Genomic DNA, 21,776 nt, shown 5'->3' on the forward strand with positions numbered 1-21,776 from the left:
ATAAGGATTGCAAAGTGTGCCATTAATGTAAGGAAAGTTGTAACTGGATTCTATGCAAGGAAGGAAGATGCCAGCGATACTTCCAGAACAAAGGGTGCTCGCAGAGGTTGGAGTTAGATCCCTTCACCTGGTCTCAATTTACCTGGAGATTGTGTGTGGATCTTGTTTCCCTGTCCAAGGCTTTGGTGTAATACAGAAGTCCCTCCCGTTCTATCTTGAATATGTTGTCTGTCTCCCCAGTTAATTCAAAAGTCACAGCAGGAGGATTGGCCTTAAACTGGGGGAAAAAGCAAAAACAACAGATTAGGTTGTAAGGGAAAAAACAAAGTTGTGGAATTTGTAGAAAGTCACCAATTTCAGGTAAAATTTTCACTGGTTCAATTACCAAATAAGAAACCCTCAACTTTTAAAGTGGTACCTTCTAAAAGTTTGTTTGCACAATAACTGTGTAACATTCAACATACATTTTCCTCAAGAAACTGTATACTATTATTCAATACATTGACAAAAGTCACTGATGCTTTAAATTGTAGCTGAGGTTAAAAGGGACTTTTTGGTAATATCTGAAATGTATGACATTACTAGCTTCTAAGAAGCATTAAAAGGGTAGATTTCTTGCTAGGATAAAATATGTCATTTAGCACTTCTAAAAATCGTGACAAAGATTAATAGACATGTTAATGTTAAGGAAAACAATTTATAAGTGGCTTCAACTTAATGCAAATGCTATATGATAATCTATTTTTCAGAAGTGAAGAAAATACTGACTACCATATTTATAGATATGGCTATATCACTTTTAAGACCACAACAACAGAAAATTCACCTAAAACTAAGAAAACATAAAAGTTGTTCAACCTTAAGTTTTAATATACTTTTATATATTTTATTAAATTAAAAACAATATCAATGTTAGTATCAATATAAAGAAATATTGTTGATGGAAATATAAATTCCTATATTCCTTTTAGAAATAACTTGAGGCATAAAATGTTTATAACCTTTAATAGCAAACATTACTATACAGAATTTACCCTAAGGAAATATTTTTTCAAACAAGTACATGCTTGTAGTGTAAGTAACTTTATTTATAACACCAGTAAGGTTGAAAACTCCTAAAGGGTCATAAAAAGGACAGTGAAATTATTATGGCACATGACCCTGACAGAATATTAATCATTAAAATGTTCATTCTACAAATTATGAAGAAACATAAGAAACAGTGATGTAAAGTAACAGAAGTAAATTTGAGAGTAAATCTAGACTGTAACAGTACCAAAAGAATTCATGTCGGTAGGTAAGAAATGGAATTTAAAATACAAGAACAGTTGATGTGTTAAACGGGTAAGATTATAAGTTAAAAAGTTTTTGTGCATGTTTGTTTGTTGATATTATATTGTTTATATAATAAATGAACATGTTGCTATTTTGTGCTTTAAGAAAAAGACCTGGACATCGGTGAGAAAGGTGGAGTAAGGGCCTGCAGAAAACTGCTCCTCCATAAAAGCAACGAGAACACTGGCAAAAATTGTAAATATCATTTTTTCAGAATATGTGAAATGAACCAGATGCTTGCAAAATCCAAGGAATGTTTATTAAAAACAAAAACAAAAACAAACAACAACAACAAAAAAAAAACCTACTAAATATCAGTGAGAACCAAGCTTTGTGGTGTTTTAATGCACCCTAATCCCATGGTCCTTTCCTAAGACCTGAAGTAGCCTTGAAAGCAACAGCCTCACACCACAGTACCATGGAGAGGGTGAGAAGCATCTGTAGCCTCCCAAAAGCTCCATCACCAGAGAACTATCATTAGCTATCCTGTTGGCATTTCCCTGGAAACACCTACTTATAAGGCTTATCTTCATTTGACCTGACTCGGAATTCACACACTACACACAATTTTTCCCCTGGGGCATTTGTTGAAAACAACCATCAGCAATTGTTCAACATTGCAGCGGCCTGAGGCTGTGATAACAGTTGAAGCAAAGCAGCAGCTGACCAAAACACTTAAAAGGGAAAGCTGGGAAATGAGATGTCCATATGGGGCTTTGAAAATCTCTAATATATTCCTGGCAATCTACAAGGCCACTATCATGAGCAGGGCTGCATGCATGCCTGGGAAAGGCCTGAGAAGGACCTATCCCTCACCTCTGGCTGACTTGGAGGCTCTGCATAAGCAGAAAGTAAAGGCGAAGGCAGAGTTGTAAACTGCCTGTCACATAGTTGAAGGTTGTGTCCCAACATGCACACAGTGCCCCTTGGTAAACGCCAGGAGACTTACTGGCTTAAGACATTTAAGGAAATCTCTATCTAGTCATTAGCTGAACACTAAGCTAACTGAGCAGAGACTTCAGTGGCCAGACATGACAAAGAATACAGACTTTACAGAATTCATTAAGGAAAGTCACTAAGCAAACAAACAGCATCAACAACCAACTCCAGGAAAAGAAAGATATATGATTTCTAGAGTTGCCACATCACATTATTTAAAATGTTCAGTTTTCAAATTATGAAATGTACAAAAATATTAAAAAGTTAAGTCAACAGAAACTGTCCCTGAGGAAGCCCAGATGTTAGATTTACTAAATATTTTTAAAAATCTATTTTAGATAGATTCAAAAACTAAAGGAAATCATCTCTAAAGAATTAAAGCTCAAAAACAATGTCTCATCAGATAAAGAATATTAAAAATAGAAATTTTTAAAATAGAAATTCTACAGTTGACAAGGATGATAACTGAAAGGAAAAATTCATAAGAGGGTGTTCAAAAGCAGATTTGAGCTAGCAGAAGGAAGAATTTGTAAACTTGAAAATAGATTAATAGAGATTACAGAAAGAAAAAAATGAATAAAAATGAATAGATTCCCATTTTTATTCATGTGGGAACACCACCAAGCAGACAAACACATACATAATAAAAGTTCCAGAAGGAAAGGAAAAAGGGGGAAGAAAGATTATTTGAAGACAGAATGACCCAAAACTTCACAAATTTAAGAAAAACATGAATCTATATATCCAACAATCACAATGAACGCCAAATAGAATAAATTCAAAGAAATCCAAACCTAGTCACATCATATACATTTGAAAGATAGAGAATCTTAAAAGTGCATAGACTCATCACATGCAAAGTGATAAAATTAACAGCTGATTTTCCATGGAGATCAAAAGGCAGTGGAATGACACATTCAAAGTGCTGAAAGAAAAAGAGTAGCCAAGAAAGAATTGTAAATCCAACAAAACTATCCTTCAAGATGAGAATAGAATTAACCTATACTACTATCAGACAAAACATACTTTAAGACAAAATTTTCAGAGACAAAAAAGGATATTCTATAATGATATAAGGGTCAATCTATCAAGAAACCATAGCAATTATAAACATATATGATGCACCTATCAATGAACCTCAAAACACATGAAAGAAAAGCTGACAGAATGGAAAGGAAATTAAATAACTCAACAGTAATAATTGAAGATTTCAAGACTTCACTTTAAATAATAGAATAGAAAATCAATAAGGAAACAGAAGACTTGAACAATACTGTAAACCAATTAGAAGCTAACAGACACCCAACAAAAGCCAATCACATGGAACATTCTCCAGGATAGGTTATATGTTAGAACATAAGCAAGTCTCAATAAATTTAAAGGGATTGAAGTTATACAAAGTATTTGACACTTGAATAAAATTAAAAATAATATAAGGAAATTTGGGAAAATCACAAATATGTGGAAATAACAATATACTCTAAAAACCAAAGGTCAAAGAAGAAATCAAAAGGGAAATTAGAAAATACTTTGATATAAATGAAAACAAAAAGAAACACAGCATGCCAAATCTTATGGGATGTGGATAAAGCAGTACTTAGAGGAAATATATTGCTGTAAATGTTTATACTTTAAAAAGATGAAATCCCAAAATAACCTAATCTTCTACTTTAAAAAAACAAGAAAAAGAAGAATAGCGAAGCAAGCAGAAGAAAATAATAAAGATCAGAGTGGATATTAATGAAATGGAGAATATAAGAGCACAGGAGAAAAGTCAACAAAACCAGAGTTGATTATTTGAAAAGATCCACAAAAGTGAAAAATTTTTGGCTGGACTGACCAAGAAAAATGAGGTAAGGTGAAAATAACTAGAACCAGGAATATAACAGGACACACCACTACTAACCTTATAGAAATAGAAAGTATTAAAGAGAATATTGTGAGCAATTATTTTCCCACAAATTAGACAACCTAGATGAAATGGACAAATTTCTAGACAAAAACTACTAAAACTGATTCAAGAACACATAGAAAATCTGAATAGAACTATAACAAGAGACTGCATTAGTAATCAAAAACCTTCCACACACAAAAATGCCCAGAACCAGATGGCTTCCCTAGTGAATATGTACCTAATGTGTAAAAAATATGTACCTAATATGTAAAGAAGAATTAACACCAAACCTTCAGAAATTCTTCCAAAACTAGAAGAGTAAGGAACACTTATTCAATTCATTCTATGAGGCCAATATCCTGATACCCAAACCAGAAAAAAGTCGATGCAAGAAAACTTCAGACCAGTATCTCTTTTGAATATAGACACAAATTTTTTCAATGAAATACTAGCAAACTGAATCCAGCAACATATGAAAAGTGTTATATATCATTACCAAGTGGAAATTATCCCAGAATACAAAGCTGGTTCAATATATGAGGGTCAATTAATGTAATACCCCATATTGATAGAATCAAGGAGAAAAACCACATATTTCAATAGAGGCAGAAAATCATTTGACAAAATCCATCATACTTTTATGATAAAAACACTCAACACACCAGGAATAGAAGGTGACTTCTCAGTCTAATAAAAGGACACCTAAGTAAGCCCCACAGCTAACACTGTACTTAATGGTGAAAGACTGAAAGCTTTCCCCATAAGATCAGAAACAAGACAAGGATACTCAATCTTGCCACTTCTATTTAACATTATACTAGAGATTGTAGCAAGGGAAATTAGGCAAGAACAAGAAATAAAAGGCATAAATATTGGAAATAAAAAAGTAAAACTATCACTGTTCACAGATGCCATGATTTTATATACGGAAAATTCTAAGGAACCTAAAAACACTGTTACAGCTAATAAACAAGTATTATAAGGTTTCACGATAAAAGGTCAATAAACAAAAATCAATCTTTCTATCCATTAGCAAAGAGCAACCCAAAAATGATTTTTTTTTTTTTTTTTGAGACGGAGTTTCGCTGTCGCCCAGGCTGGAGTGCAGTGGCGCTATCTCGGCTCACTGCAAGCTCCGCCTCCCGGGTTCACGCCATTCTCCTGCCTCAGCCTCCCGACCTGGGACTACAGGTGCCCCCCACCATGCCCGGCTGATTTTTTGTATTTTTAGTAGAGTTGGGATTTCACCGTATTAGCCAGGATGGTCTTGATCTCCTAACCTCGTGATCCGCCCGCCTAGGCCTCCCAAAGTGCTGGGATTAGAGGCGAGAGCCAGGGTGCCCAGTCCAAAAATGATATTTTTAAAATTCCATTTACAATCACAACAAAAAGAATAACATATCTCAGAATAAACTTAAGCAAAGAAATAGGAGGCTTATAAAATGGAAACTACAAAACACTGTTGAAAGAAATTAAACAAGTTCTAAATAAATGGAAAGACACGTCATATTTACAGATTTAAAAATCTAATGCTGTTAAGATGGCAATACTTCCCAAGTTTATCTACTGATTCAATACAATCCCTATCAAAATTACAGCTGCCTTGTTTGTAGAATTTACAGGCTGATCCTAAAATTCATATGGAAATACAGGGGACTCAGAACAGCCAACAACAAAGTAGGAAGACTTAACATTCTCTAATTTCAAAATTAACTACAAAGGTATAGTTCCAGATAATGCAGTACTGGCATAAACATATATAGATCAATGGAATCAAAGTGGGAGTCCAGAAACAATTCAATTGATTTCTGACAAGGATGCTAAAATAATTCAGTGGGGGCAAGAATCATGTTTTCAATAAATGGTGCTAGAACAACTGGATATCCACATGCAAAAGAATGAAGTTGGACCCTTACCCCATACCATACACAAAACTAACTCAAAATGGATCAAAGACCTAAATAGAAAAACTAAAACTATAAAACTCTGAGAAGAAAGCATAGACGTAAATCTTTACGACCCTGAATGAGGCAATGGTTTCTTACATATAATGTCAAAAGTACAAATAACAACAACAAAATAAATTGAACTTCATCGAAATTCAAAGCATTTGTGCTTCAAAGGACACTACCAAGAAAGTGAAAAGATAACTTATAGAATGTAAGAAAATACTTGCAGCAAATCATATCTGATAAGGGAGAACTTGTATATGGAATATGTAAAGATTCTTACAACAATAAAAAGACGACCTGATTAAAAATAGGCAAAGGATTTGAATAGATATTTCTCCAAAGAAGATATATGAATAGTCAATTACCACATGAAAAGATACTCAACATCAGACATTAGGGAAATATAAAAAAAACCACAGAGAAATACCACTTCACAACCACTAGGATAGCTATAATAATAATAATAAAAAAAGACAGATAATAACAAGTGCTAAGGATATGGAGAAATAGGAACTCATACATTGCCGGTGAAAATGTAAAATGGTTCAGCTGCTTTGAAGAACAGTTTGTGGTTTCTCAAAAGTTTAAACAGAATTAACTTTGACCCACCAGTCCCACTACTGAGTGTGTGTGCGTCCAAGAGAATCGAAAACATGTACTTATAAAAAGTTGCACATGAATGAATAGCCATAGCAGCATTATTCATTATAGCCATAAATGGAAAAAAAAAAAAAACAAATGTCCATCAAGTGACACATGGATATCCAAAATGTGATATATCCATATGATGGAATATCACTCAGTCATAAAAAGGAATGGAGTTCTGGTACATGTTACCAACATGGATGAATGTTTAAAACACTACGGTACACAAAAGAAGTCACACATAAAAGGCCACATGTTGTAGGATTCCATTTACATGAAATGTCTAGAACAGGCAAATCTACAGAGACCAAGAGTAGATTAGTGGTTGCCCGGGGCTGAGGGGAGTGGAGGCTGAAGAGTGACTGTTAATAGGCATAGGATTTCTTTGGAGGCTGATGGAAATGTTCTGGAATTAGATAGCAGTGATATTTGCACATCTTTTGAGATACTAAAAACTACTGAATTTTAGAGGCAATGAATTTTCTCATTAAAAATGAGAAAAAAAGATCTCTCTCAGATTTATATCCCACTGTCTGATGATCTGGAAGCCCCTGGTGAGTACAGAGCTGGCACTAGTTGAAAAATCCTCAGTGAAATAAGTCTATGGTGGTTCAGTTCATTTTATTTTTGAGGATATATTAATAACCCAAGAACCAGCCTCATGGGGCAATGAGTGTTCTTCATGCCTCCATAGGTCCAGGTGCTGGATGAGAGGATCTGTACACCTACCTCCTCCCCACCACTGAAACAAAGAGCTCTGAGCACATCTTACCAAGGCTGGGTTTACTGCATTCTTTCCACATACAAAGACGGAGAGAGCAGAATGTGCTTGACTAGAAGTCAGGAGACCTGTGTTCTATTGTTGGCTCTGCCATTAACTAACTTAAGCCTCAGTTTCCCCATTTTTAAAACAAGCGGTTGGTACCAAAAGTCTCTAGTGTCTTTTCTAGCGTGAAGCTTCTGTGATTCTAAAAAGAAAATCCCCTTCATCTTCTACTCACTACTCCGTCATCCCAACCCCACGCCCTAACCCAACATACACACACACACCCCTATAAAGAAGAAACATTCAAGCATGATAACCAGGCTATCATTTCCTGCCAAGAAGGGATAACTTTGCAACATGGCTAACAGAAAAAAAAAAAAAAAAAAACATGGGGCAGCCCAAGGAATGATTTTTGCTGGCTAGTATCCTCAGAGACTCTGGAATGATCCTACTGAACAGTTTCTAGGTCTGGATGTTTGTCAGTTGTAAAGCTTGTAAGGTGAAGGTTGCATCTATGTACAATCCTGATTCCCTTCAATGGAGTGTGGACCCGTGCTCACAGAACACCTACTCTATTTTGACCTTGAGTCTTTTCATACAGAAATCTCAGAAGTAGCCACAAACTTTGTTTCACAAATATGTTGTATTTAGCTTGTAATTAAAAAAAAAAAAAAAAAAAAAAAAAACTATGCCAGTTTTTTTATATCAGTGAATTTTATATAAATATAAAATTTTATGGCTTTTCTAGAAAAATTATAAAATCTAATACAGTAATACCCAAATTCTAATTTGTGAAAATTGTCTGGAGCTAAATTGAGCCTATCCCCTTTTGACTTACTCTTAGTTTGCTACAGTCCCCAATCCTTCCTCTTGTCCCAAATACTAAAGACAAATATCTGAAAACTTTTGATTTCATATTTGTGCAGTTGGGTTTTTTTTTTAATCGTATCTGTTTGTTGTTATTGTTGTTGTTTGGCTGTTGTTTTTCTTTTCTCCAGATGGCTTCATTTATCACTCAGCTAGCCCCTAAGGGCAGTTGAGATAACTCACCACAGACAGGCGTCTATGCCACACCCAAGCACTCAATTGGCACCTGCATGAGGAAGGCTCCCCAGTCTGTATCTCCAGACCCATATTAACACTGTCTCTTAGACCTCTCTACCTGGCTGCCCCACAGATAACCTTAAAATCAACAAGCCTAAGGCCGGGCACGGTGGCTCAAGCCTGTAATCCCAGCACTTTGGGAGGCCGAGACAGGCGGATCACGAGGTCAGGAGATAGAGACCATCCTGGCTAACACGGTGAAACCCCGTCTCTACTAAAAAATACAAAAAACTAGCCGGGCGAGGTGGCAGGCGCCTGTAGTCCCAGCTACTAGGGAGGCTGAGGCAGGAGAATGGCGTAAACCCGGGAGGCGGAGCTTGCAGTGAGCTGAGATCCGGCCACTGCACCCTAGCCTGGGCGACAGAGCAATACTCCATCTCAAAAAAAAAGAAAAAAGAAAAAATCAACAAGCCTAAAACTCATTCACTTTTCTCTAAATCTCTAAACTCTCTCTGTTTCTCACTCAGTGACACCACTAACTACCCAGTCAAGCAAGCCAGAGACCTAAGAGTTATCCTTCTTTCTGTTCCTTCACCTCCTGTGCTCATTCAGTAACATATAAACAACAGAAGTTTATCACTCATAGTTCTGAAGGCTGAGAAATCCAAGATCAAGGCACTAGCAGATTCAATGTCTGGTGAGGGCCCACTCCTCACAGATTGCACCTTCCATATGCCCTTACATGGCAGAAGAGGCAAACAGGCTCCCCCAAGCCTCTTTTATAAGGGCACTAATCCTATTCATAGAGGCAGAGCCCTCATGATCTAATCACCTACTAAAGACCGTAACTCTTCATATTATTACATTGGAGATTAGGCTTCGACTTATGAACTTCGTGGGGACACCAACATTCAGACCTCTATAGTTACTCAAATCAGGCCTCCATCACTTCCCGTTGAACTATTGAAAATAGTTTTCTAAGATCCTTTTAACCTCTAGGCTCACCGCCTTTCAGCTTACACTCGGAGTGATCACACAGTAAGTTTCTACAGCACAAATCTAGTTATGCTTTTCCTTGTTGAAGCACTCCAGCAGCACCCTGCAGCCTGCTATAGGATGAAGAGCCAGTCCAACCCATGCTGACCTCGGCAGGCATGCAGACCTTTGACTGCATCCTGTCTCCCACCCTAGACTCTGGCCCACAGGCCAGCTGTCATTGTCTTGACAAGTGCACACCCCCAGGCTTTTTCCCATCCTGTACTCAGTACCTGCTTCCTGACTGTGAGTGCCTGCTCATCTTTGAATACTCTGTTTAGGGGTCAATGAAACCTCTTCTGTTCACTCACTACCATCTTCACTTGAAACTGATCATTCTTAGATTTTAAGTGTTCTCACCACAAAAAAAGAGATAAGTGAGATAATGCATATGTTAATTAGCTTGATTTAGTCATTTCTCTATATACTTCAAAACACGTTGTACACAATATATGCAATTTTATCAATTAAAAAATAAACATAAATAAAAATCAGTCACTCTTTCTTCACTTACCCTCTGCCCCTTCCACATCCCACCAACCTCCCATGAGAACCTTCAGTGCATGTGTCTGTTTCCTTGTTAGTTTTCTCTTACTAGCTGGTAAGCTCACTGGGGCAGGGATGGAGTCGGGGTCATCCCATATCCCCAGTACCCAGCAGAGCACCTGGTATATACAGTAGTCACTCCGTACATGATTAATAAAAGAAAGTCTGTGAGAGAAAGTAAGTAACTCAACTGTGTGTGAGCCCTTGCCAGAGTCTCCTAGCCAGTTCCCTGAATCTTCTCTTTCCTCCTCTAGTTTGTAGCCAGAGTGACATTTTCTCAATGAAGTCTTCATTCAGATCCATTGCTTTTGAGAAAAACTCAAGATCCTTAGGAGTCAGCATCCTCCCTGTCTCTGTGGCCTCCTCTCCCACCTGCTCCTCCTGGCTCCATCCTCCCTAGCTGCATGGCCTTCTGCCAGTCCTTGGTATGTCCCCTGCCCTCTCCTGGCAGAGGGCAGCCATCCATGCCGGGCCTTTTCTAAGCTCTCTTCCCTCCGTTCCTCACCAAGTTAATTCCTCTCAACACATTCACTGCTTCCTCAGGCCCTGACTTCCCTGACTGGAGAGGCGGAGGCCCCTTATAACATCCTACCTCACCGGGCTGCATAGACATGCAAGCATGCCCCTGCCAGCTCTTACTCAGGGGCCCTTTGCCCTAAGCTGGTACCAGTGAAAGAAAGGGGAGGAGAGACAGCTTTCAGCCTCTCCTCTGTGGAGGGGAAATGTCCAGCTCAATACAGTTGTCCCTTGGCATCGATGGGAGATCATTCCTGGACCCATGCAGATACCAAAATCCAGATGCTGAAGACCCTTATTTAAAGTGGTGTATTATGGTCGTGGAACCTACGTGCATTCTCCCACGTACATTAAACCATCTCTAGATTATTTATAATACCCAATACAATGTAAATGCTATATAAATGATTGTTATACTGTATTTTTACATTTGTATTATTTTTATTGTTTTTCTCAAATATTTTGGATTCTCTGTTGGTTGAATTTGCTGATGCATGAACCCACAGATACAGAGGGCCGTCTGTAAATTTTTGGCAGTTAATGGAGGGCACTTGCCTTAGAAAGTAGCTCAGCAACCTCTGCCACTTCCCTGGTTCATGGGATGGGGAGGGGTCACTGGCACCCCCCAAGAGATTCATCAGCATCCTCCAATCACTTCAGGGCCAAGTGACTTTCTCAGGGGACGTGTGGTAAATACAGTAGTGTTTTCCCCTTCTCCACTACATTTCCAAGATTATTTCTGTGTCTTTAATAGCACTTCAGATGGGACTTAGGTCCCTTCCCTTACTCCCACCTGCAGACTGCCACTCCATCTGATACTGTTCATGGTTATCTAACTAAACAAAACATCCACCTCCCAGCACACCTTGGCAATGGCCCAGGTGGGGGCTCAGAGAAGGTGGTGAGGAAAAGGCAGGCCTCTGGCCAGAAAGCTCATTCTAGCACTGAGTCCAGAGAAGCCGTATCTTCCAGTACTTGAAGCAGCAAGCTCACTGATCAGACAGCCTCGAGAGTGAATGGTCATTCCCCTCTCCAGAGACAGGCTTCCTTTCTACTCTAGGGGAGAGGCAGAGTCTGCAGGCACCAAACTCCCTGTGGAGGGCTGGGAGCACTCGTCCCAGAGATGATTGAGGAAGTCCAAATAGAATGTCGGTACAATTCTTATGATACTGAGGCCACTCATCTCTCTGTTTAACTTAGCTTCTGAAACCATTCTTGATAATGAGAATGCCATGCCTTTATTTTATTTCCTGCTGTACAATAGATAAGGGAGTAAAAGTCCACCAAGAGAGCATACAAAATCAAGAGGACAGTGATCAAGAGTAGCTTTTACCTGGAATATAATTTGACTCGGTTCTTGGCCTTCATAAATAGAAAATGTCATGGGTTTCAGAGGTCCACTAAACTTCCCCTCTTGGCCATATCCAGTTGCCTGTTAAAAAAGAGAAAATTAGCATCTTGTATGAATATGTCTGTGTCACTTGTGATTTTATTAGGGTTTCCAGCACCAATATATGAAACATAGGATTCTATCATGGCCGAAATCTGATCAAAACAGAAAAGAGTATAATAGCTGTTGAAGCTCTACCACGTCAAAGTAGCTTGTTACAAACCTTTGCGTTGCTTTTCTTAAACATCTGAGAAGAATGTGACATGACAAGAATCACTCTATGAGAAGAATGTTAACATCCCCATATTACAAATGAAGCTTAAAAAGGTTAACACAGCACACATGCTCAGGCCTAACTGAACTAGAGCCCATGGCCTTCCACAATCCCACACTGTCTTCTAAATTCTATATGTTTTTACTCCAGCTTCATAAAACACCTCCCTCCACTCTTTTTATTTTATAAGGACATTTATAGCAGATGGCCAGCACTCTAGAGTTTTGAATTTATAAGGGGGAGGAAGAAAATATAGATGTATTTAGTACAAAGTTTGCTTGGCACAGATACACAGTGAGTTTTAGCCAAATTTGAATCTGAATTTGAATGATAACTTTAAGCAAAGCTTACTATTTTAACATTTGATTAGCTCTTTACATTCATTTAGAAAAAAACAGTAAAAGCACAAAATGTTTACTTTAAGCAGTAGCCCCACAATGGTTCTAAAATCCAAAGACCCTAAACCTGAAAGCTAAGCAGGCTCTGCAGACACCCAAGTTAAGACTGGAGGAGGAGTGAGTGTGGCTGGGATGGTAAGAAGAGTGACACACACTTGCTAAGTTAGTACATGTGGAGCTCTGTCCTAAGCACATTTAATCCTGACAACAACCCTCTGGGAGGAAGTTACTATTGTTACCCTTGTTTTACAGGTGATGACACTAAGACCCAAAGAGGTTAAACTATTTGCCCAGGTAGTGGCTGGAAGCAAGATTTGAACCTGCAACTCTGGAACCGGCCCTCTCAGCCTCTACGCACCAGCACCCACCAGAGCAGGTGAAATAGCCAAGACAACCTGGAGGGAAAGCTGGCGGGCTGCACTGAAGATGTGCATGAGAGTGTGACTCCCACCATTCCCAGTCTCAGAACATGGGGAGCATCACTGTAGCCCTCACCACAACAGCACCTGTGAAGGCGGATGGAGTGGGTGCCGACAGGAAGGGACAGCCAGTCATGCACCCATGTTGGGGCACCCTCTAGGACCAGGGATTTAGTGTCACATCCCCATGCTGGCCTTCTCTTCTTCCTGGGCAGCTCTTTGGGTCTCCCATTTGTGGTGGAAATCAGGGGTGAAACAGATTGAAATCAGAAGCATGATGTGGCAAGTCAATGGTTTTTGGAGCTAGACCATAAAGATAAAAGAGTAAAAAGTCTTCTCACTCCCTGAACTGGGCATGCAGGACAGATTTCCAGGTGCCACTAGGTTGGGGGAAAACCATTTTCTTTCCAGTTATTTAGGGAAAGCAAGCACACGCTTGCCAAGGAAACTGCTCCCTGCTGAGAGTACCCAAAAGCCATCAATATGCCAGTGATCAGAGAAAGGTCTTTGCTGGATCCCTCAGTTTGGGGAATCTTGACTAAGTTGGGTGCTGGATGTCTGGCAAAAGAGCAATAATGAATGAGAACACAGGGGCTTTGAAGTTTGGTCTGTTCTCCGAGTTGTGGTAGGGCCTTAGATTTGCTGCCCCTGGGCCACTGCCAAACCCTCTCCCTTGCTGCCTCCCACCACAGAGGCTGCTAAACCAAGTGTTCCCTTTCCCAGGCTCACTTGCAACTAGGAAGGTGGCCAAGTGGCCCAGTTCTGGTTCATGAAATGAGAGGGGAAGTCCATTGGGGGTGGTCAAGCTTCCATTTTCCTGATTTTTAAAAAAAGGATAGTTGTGGCTGCCATTGCCCTTTCCTGTGGCTCTTACTGAGACAATGGACCTTGTGTCTGCAGTTGGGGCAGCCATGATGAACCCTGAGAGGACAAACCAGCTCAAATAATGGTGTACCAAAGAGAAAGTAGCCCAAGTCTCTGCAACATCATGGAATTGCTAAACCTGCCCTGGATTGCCTACTTCAGACTTCTTGTTATCTGAGGAAAATAAACCCCTATTTATTTAAAATGCTCTAAAGTCAAATAAGTCAAATTTCCTGTTACTTGCAAGGAAATGCTTTTTTTTTTTTTTTTTTTGGAGACAGAGTTTTGCTTTTGTTGCCCAGGCTGGAGTATGGTGGCATGATCTTGGTTCCCTGCAACATCTACCTCCCAGGTTCAAGTGATTCTCCTGCCTCAGCCTCCCGAGTAGCTGGGATTACAGGAGCCCACCACCATGCCTGGCTAATTTTTTATATTTTTAGTAGAGATGGGGTTTCACCATGTTGGCCAGGCTGGTCTCGAACTCCTGACCTCGTGATCTGCCCGCCTCAGCCTCCCAAAGTGCTGGGATTACAGGCATGAGCTACCATGCCCGGCCAAGAAAATGCATTCTTAACTCACAAAGTAATTTTGCCAGACTTCTAGCCCATCTCCTCCTTTCTAAGATTCTCTTTCTTTGGGAGCTCTTCTTCCCTTTCACTCCTTTTCCACATTTTTTCCTGTTCCTTCAACTCCTCTAGAAAGTAGGGCATAAGAACTGGGTGGTGTGCAAGACAGATGTCCAGGTACCACCATGGTTGGTTAAGTGAGGTCAGTGCTTTCTGTGGAGCTGCTGCTTAGCAACCAACTATCTTCATCAGCTTTGCACTCATGTCAGCAAGCAGTCAGTCTTTCAGTTAGTCACACCAGTGAAAACTACATTAGCCACACACAAACAAGGCTGCACTTTTCCAACAAGAACAAGCTGACTCACCCATCAGAAAATGAGAATCAAGTCTTGGTTCCAGGGTTCAAAGTTGCGTGCTCGTATCAGGGCAACAAATCTCTCTTCCTGCCAATTAACATGGCTATTGGGGCTATAAAGATTTCAAAGTGCATGTGCACACTGTGAATCATCAAGCCGCATTCTCCAGAAGTGGGAAGGACAGTGTGGTGGAAACTTGTGAAAGGACAAGAGGGTGGTTTTATGCAGAAGGTGGAGGTAATAGCATTTTCCGTCTTGCACAAAGAGGCGAAAGGAAGAGAATGGAACTGCCATCTTAAAGTCATTTTTAGCATCTTTTATGTGGCAGTAATGAGACTAGATCACCACATAACACCATTTCTTCTGACAAATCCTTTCAAGAAAGTGTCTCCAGAGAAGTCCAACAGTAGAGGCAAAGCATTCAGAGATAGAGCTACCTCCAGACTGGAGCCAGCGCCATTGGACCACCAAGCCCCAACTCTTAACCACATTGTTACACTGCCTTCCAGGCCAAAGGACATGTGCAATTGCCAGGTTCACCTACCTGGTAGCTCCATCAGGAGCTCAGTGCAGTGACTATGTAGTTTTGTACCAAACTCATCTTCCTTCTGGAAGTCCCAAGCATAACTCCAAAACAGATGGCTCTGCCTTGGTTTCCTCCGATTCCCTAGTCAGTACCGTTTCCCAAACCATGGATCACCTATTCGCTCTCTCTTTGGTGCCCCTGAAGTACATCCATGCTATGTTTGTGTTTCCAACCCTCTGAAAAATCTATCTCTTGGAAAAGAAAAGGTCTACTCGCACTCTGAAGTAAATTAGTGCCTCTGTTGAATAAAGCCCTATGCAGAAGACAAGATTCTTCAAGCAAATTTCCAGTCTTCATAGACAAGGTGTTGAAAGGAGGTAGGAGAGAGAAGTGGCTCCCTGTCAATACCCCTGAAATCCCACTCCCTGACTTCACCCAGAGACAGCTGTGCTTGTGGCTCTCACCTGGGCAAGACACTGCTACCAGCAGTGGTTGGGCAGTATTTTCACTCTAGATAGAAATCCCACTGGGGTAAGAGTAGAGAAGGAAACCTTATTTTCACCTTTCATCCAGGAATAAAAATGCATGTTCCCGTCTCAGACAAGAAGCAAATGAGATCTAATAATTTGATATTATTATTAGATAATTTAGCAGTGTGCTCAGTGCTGAATCTGCAAAGATGGTAAAAACACAGTCCGTTCTTCATGGAGGTCAGGGTCCATATGGATGTAGACATGACACTTAAAATGCTGTAGTAATTATAGTAGCTAATGTTTATTGTGTGTTTAACTGCCAGTCACTGATCCAAGAGCTTTGTAAAAGCAGTATGTCATTGAATTGCCACAAAACCCCATAAGACAAGTACTATTATTAGAGCCATTTCACAGGGCAGAAAACTGAGGTTCGAATCTTAGGTAACTCACCAAATCCCTATCACTGGTAGTGGAGGCACCGAGTTTGAAACCATGTCTGACTTTACCACTACCCTGGGATAACATAGGTGACAAAGGGCATTTGAGGGGGTGGGATGAGGAGAGAGGTCAAGTGGGGATGTTTGATCCAGCCCTTCCACAGTCCTGGGGACAGGCTTCGAGCCTGCAGGCTGTGAGGACTCAGGCCTCTCATAAAATGTGACCTGAAGATTTCCCCCAGGAGGAAGGCTCTGATAGTTTTCAAGTTTCATTCCATTTCACTCTGTCACTATGTGAGCTCTAGGGTATTTTTTGGGACTTGCAATTTGATGTATTATTTATGGATCCTAGAAGAAAGGAAATAAGGTTTGAGGTATGAGGATCTAGAAGATTTCTTCTTTAAAAAAAAAAAAAAAAGCAAATGCTTCCCCTAAATCTTATAATCTTGTTTCATAATACAGCAATTTTGGGGGCAACATTTATGAACCTCAGGAGTCACGCAGATTTTTTTAAAAAGGCACCTACTGTTTACTCCAAGGTCAAGGGTGAAGACTCCCCAGTTCCTATTCAGCTCCAAGCTCTAGAAGCCTGTCAGTCAATAGGGTTAACCCAACAAATGGTTAAACACAACCAGAAAATTCCAAACCATTGATGAAAAGAAAAGTGTACAGCAGAACAGGCCTGAAAATATAGAGCAGAGCAGGGCTGAAAATAGAGAAAATGCTTTTCTTGATATTTTGGAGGTAAGTTTTCATGCACAAAGTTTAAAAAAGAAAGTCAAGATTAAGGGACACAGACTAATTCATGTATCAGTGCAGTGTCATTCCAGATTCCCTGAGCTATACATAGACAGATTTGTTTTCAACATTACCCATAACTGGTATTGGCTTTTAAGAGCTGGAAAGAAAATGCATCCCCTAGTTGAGGGCAGACATGTGATTTGTAGCCATTTCATCAAAAATATCACAGAGGAAAAAGCTATGTTTCCATTCTATACAACAACTTAATTTTGATAGGTCATCTTTTTTTAAGAAATAATAGCCATTCTTTCCCTGGTGTGGGGTAGAAAGACAGCAGAAAATATTCTAGTAAATAAATACAGAAGAACACCCTCTTCTCTTACCAAATAAAGCATAAGAAGACACAGGGAGTGAAGATGGGCCTGAAGTATCATAGTTTTCTTTATTCAAATTCCTGTGAAGAAACCAGAAATAAAAATGGTTAGCTACCAGTCTGTTAAAATCATGTCTTTCCCATCAGTAATAATCAATGAATGATATCCAGTTCCAAACCTAGTAAAATGGTATCCCAAAAGGCCAGCCTCTCCAGTGTATGGAGCAGCCCAGTCTTCCAGAAACTTCATATACATAATCCATAGCAATATGCAAGCCAACATCTCAAAACATGCTCACAGTAATTCCATTTTTCTCTAACTGCTTTGCTCTGTTATGATCTTCTTCATTTCAGTGTCTTAAATGATAGGCAGTTAGTGTTTGTTTTGGTTTTTGGTTTTTTTTTTTTGGAATGGAGTCTCACTTTGTCATCCAGGCTGGAGTGCAATGGTGCAGTCTCATCTCACTGCAACCTCCACCTCCTGGGTTCAAGCAATTCTCCCACCTTAGCCTCCCAAGTAGCTGGGATTACAAGTGCACGTCACCATGCCTGGCTAATTTTTGTATTTTCAGTAGAGACAGGATTTCACCATGTTGTCCAGGCTAGTCTCAAACTCCTGACTTCAGGTGATCTGCCTGCCTTGGCCTCCCAAAGTGCTGGGATTACAGGTGTGAGCCACTGTGCCCAGCCAGCAATGCTTATTCTTTTCAATCCTATTATACAGATGGAGAAGATGTATTTTGGCAAATGCCAGGATAACTAAACACTTTGATTCAAAGCCACAAACATATGAGATCCCACAAGTGGCAAGAACTCAAGAATGCTCACAATTCTTCATTCAAAGATGTCACCAACTGCCTCTTTGGTCTTCTAGATATTATCATTACCTATGCAATAAACCTAAGAAAAAATTTACTTGTTACTATGCCAAAAGAGATCAAACAAAAATCTGAACTCTGTCCTTATTTTCTCCTGTCCGATATTGTTTTTCCCTTCCTCCTTAAGGCTTCCCATTTCACAGACATTATAACTTTCACTATGAGACATGTCATGACTAATTGATTTTAAGATGTGAGATAAATTTTCCACATGGCCTGAAAAACAGTGTTGTTACCTGTCATGAGTTTGGACTGCCCTCTCCCCAAAAGAGAGTCAAGGAAATATATATATACATATATATACACACACACATATATACACACACACATATATACACATATATACACACACATATATATATATATACACTTCCATTGTTACAGAATCTCACTCTGTCACCTAGGCTGGAGTGCAGTGGTGCAATCTTGGCTCATTGCAAGCTCCGCTCCTGGGTTCACGCTGTTCTCCCGGCTCAACCTCCTGAGTAGCTGGGACTATAGGCGCCTGCCACCACGCCCAGCTAATTTTTTGTATTTTTAGTAGAGATGGGGTTTTGCCATGTTAGCCAGGATGGTCTCGATCTCCTGACCTCGTGCTCCGCCTGCCTTGACCTTCCAAAGTGCTGGGACTACAGGCGTGAGCCACCGCGCCCAGTTGAGTCAAGGAAATTTTTTCAATGTATTTATTTCACTAAAATTCCAATCACTTTATTATCTCTAGAGATTAGGAATAATCTTGGTTTACTCGTCATCTTATTCTTTAAAGTTTTTCTACATTGAGCACATATCATTAATATCACCAGCATGGAAAATATTTCACTAACATTTTAACCACTCTAAAAATTTAGATCCTGAAAAATTTACATGCCCTATATTTGCATAATTTATATTTGAACTTTAAAGGGTAAAAATGCTATTTCATTTTAGCCTCACCAATGTTCTGGGAGATAAAGAAACAATCCTTTATTAAGCATCACCCAGGATGTAGATTTGCGGAGAGGTCTTTAAAAACAGTAACAGGCTGGCAACGGTGGTTCACACCTATAAGCCCAGCACTTTGGGAGGCCGAGGCAGGTGGGTCGCTTGAGCTCAGGAGTTGGAGACCAGCCTGGCCAACATGGTGAGACCCCCATCTCTACTAAAAACACAAAAATTAGCCAGGTGTGGTGACGCATTTCCTGTAGTCCCAGCTACTTGTGATACAGCAGGTGGAAAGAAATTATTTAGGCAGACAGTGAGGGTAAGAGTACTCAGTAAGGTTTCCTTTTAACAAAAAGCAGCCCCCAAATCATTTCTTTTCTAACAAAGAGCAGCCTGTAGAATCGAGCTGCAGACATAGATAAGCAAGCTGGAAGTTTGCACAGGTGAATGCCAGCAGCTCTGCCAATAGGAAAATGCCACCTGGGGGCCAGGCATGTTCAACATGGCGGCTCCATCTTCCCTTTACTTTGTAAACCACATGTACAGTAAGGAACAGACAATATGGCGCTAGCCAGGTAGAGAACCTATCTGCATAATAAAAGATTAGGGTGAGATGGCCAGCTTCTTCACGCACTATGCAAACATCACACCTGGTCCAACCAATCTCTCCAGCCCTGTGTAAATCAGATACCACCTCCTCAAGCTCATATTTAAAACTCTGTGCCATGTCACCACAAAAACTGGAAGACCCACCCGGGTGGCACTCCTCTCTCTGCAGGAGACAGAGCTAATCTCCTTTCTCTTTCTTTTGCCTATTAAACCTCTGCTCTTAAACTCACTTCTTGTTTGCCTGGGTTTTCTATTTCCCTGCCCTGATGACCTCGGGTATTTAGCCCAGACAATGATGTCACTTCACTTGGGAGGCTGAGGTGGGAGGATCACTTGAGCCCAGGAGGCAGAGGTTGCAGCCAGTTGTGATTGCACCACTGCACTGCAGCCTGGGTGACAAAGTGAGGCCCTGTCTCAAAAAACAAAAATAAATAATAAAAATTAAAAATAAAAAAGTAACAGAGTAGTACAGCAGGTAGGCTTGGAGTCAGAAAGCTGGCCTAGCAACCCAGCACTGCTCTCTATAGCTATGTGGCTATGGATATACTACTTCATCTTTTGGTGCCTCAGTCTCTTCACATGGAAAACACATAGCAATTGCTCAATAAGTTTGTCCTCTTGGCCGGGCACGGTGGTTCAAGCCTGTAATCCCAGCACTTTGGGAGGCTGAGGCGGGCAGATCACGAGGTCAGCAGTTTAAAACAAGCCTGGCCAACATAGTGAAACCCCGGCTCTACTAAAAATACAAAAATTAGCCAGTAATGGTGGCGGGCACCTGTAGTCCCAGCTACTTGGGAGGCTGAGGCAGAATTGCTTGAACCCAGAAGGCAGAGGCTGCAGTGAGCCGAGACCGCGCCATTGTACTCCAGCCTGGGTGAAGGAATGAGACTCTGTCTCAAAAAAAAAAAAAAAAGTTTGTGCTGTTATGATTTTCTCAGATATAATGAGCTGGGGAATTGTTCTTCTCATTTTGTAGGTGAGAAAATCGAGGTTCAAAGTCAAGCAATTTGCCTAAAGACATACAGCTAGGAAGTGACATTACCTTGCCTCCAACCAGATTATCAATTCCAAAGTTTAAACTCTGGAATTTCAACTCTTGCTACTGTGCCTTACACAGTGTGATAGCTACCTAGATGTAGATGTATGACATGGAGCACGGACAGAGATAGAGCCGTAGAGATATATAAATATCATATATGTATATATATTTATACATGCTATATAAATTAAGCAACTTGCCCTGAAATTCCACAACTATTTTAAGGAAAAGCTAGGATTAAAACCCTTCAGGACTCCTAGATTTATAAATTCCTTGACTGTTTAAAAATTAGCTTTTGCAACATAGTTAATTTGGTTGCCACATCCAAACATCATTTTAGAATTAACTCATAAACAAATGAGACATTACTGCTTTAGACTACGTATTTGGTTTGGAAACACATACAAACAAGTAACAACCTCAGGTTCTAGCATATTGCAAGATGATATTATCAATTATAAATGAATAAATTGATATCTAACAAACTGGTTTTCTGTATTAGCAAAATGCACGTGGTCAGCTATCAATCTGTATTTGCTTAATATGAGTAAAAATACAGGCAAAATGATACATTGGGAGATCTTTCTCCTTAAACTCTTCAGCATTCAAGATCTTTCAAATGCTGCTCCCAAATCTTCCAGCCTTATCTGCCACTCCCTTCCCACACCCAGTCATGCCTCCACCCAAATGGACTTTGTACCCCAAGCTCTCTGGCAGCCAAACTCTCACCCCTGCTGTTCTCCTCTCCTGGCACAAGGCCTGGCCTGGAGAAAATGGACAATGGATATTTGCTTAATGAGGTTGGATGGAGACGTTTCCTCATTTCTGCTTCTCATATCT

At 40.1% G+C, this 21,776-nt stretch overlaps 1 protein-coding gene across 2 annotated transcripts in view; it reads right to left on the reverse strand.

Moving 5' to 3' along the window:
• CDH17 (cadherin 17) overlaps window positions 1-21,776 on the reverse strand; it is an 80,417-nt gene that overhangs the window by 47,286 nt on the left and 11,355 nt on the right. For both annotated transcript variants that reach the window (XM_021942500.2, XM_021942501.2), the window contains exons 2-4: window positions 17,500-17,570; window positions 12,006-12,104; window positions 143-277 (exon numbers count right to left, since the gene is read on the reverse strand). In XM_021942500.2, the coding sequence (XP_021798192.1) occupies window positions 143-277; window positions 12,006-12,104; window positions 17,500-17,550 (285 nt within the window). In that variant the 5' untranslated portion in view covers window positions 17,551-17,570. The remainder of the gene's footprint in view (window positions 1-142; window positions 278-12,005; window positions 12,105-17,499; window positions 17,571-21,776) is intronic.

The sequence above is a fragment of the Papio anubis genome, chromosome 8 (genome assembly GCF_008728515.1).
Source record: "Papio anubis isolate 15944 chromosome 8, Panubis1.0, whole genome shotgun sequence".
Lineage (NCBI taxonomy): Eukaryota > Metazoa > Chordata > Mammalia > Primates > Cercopithecidae > Papio > Papio anubis.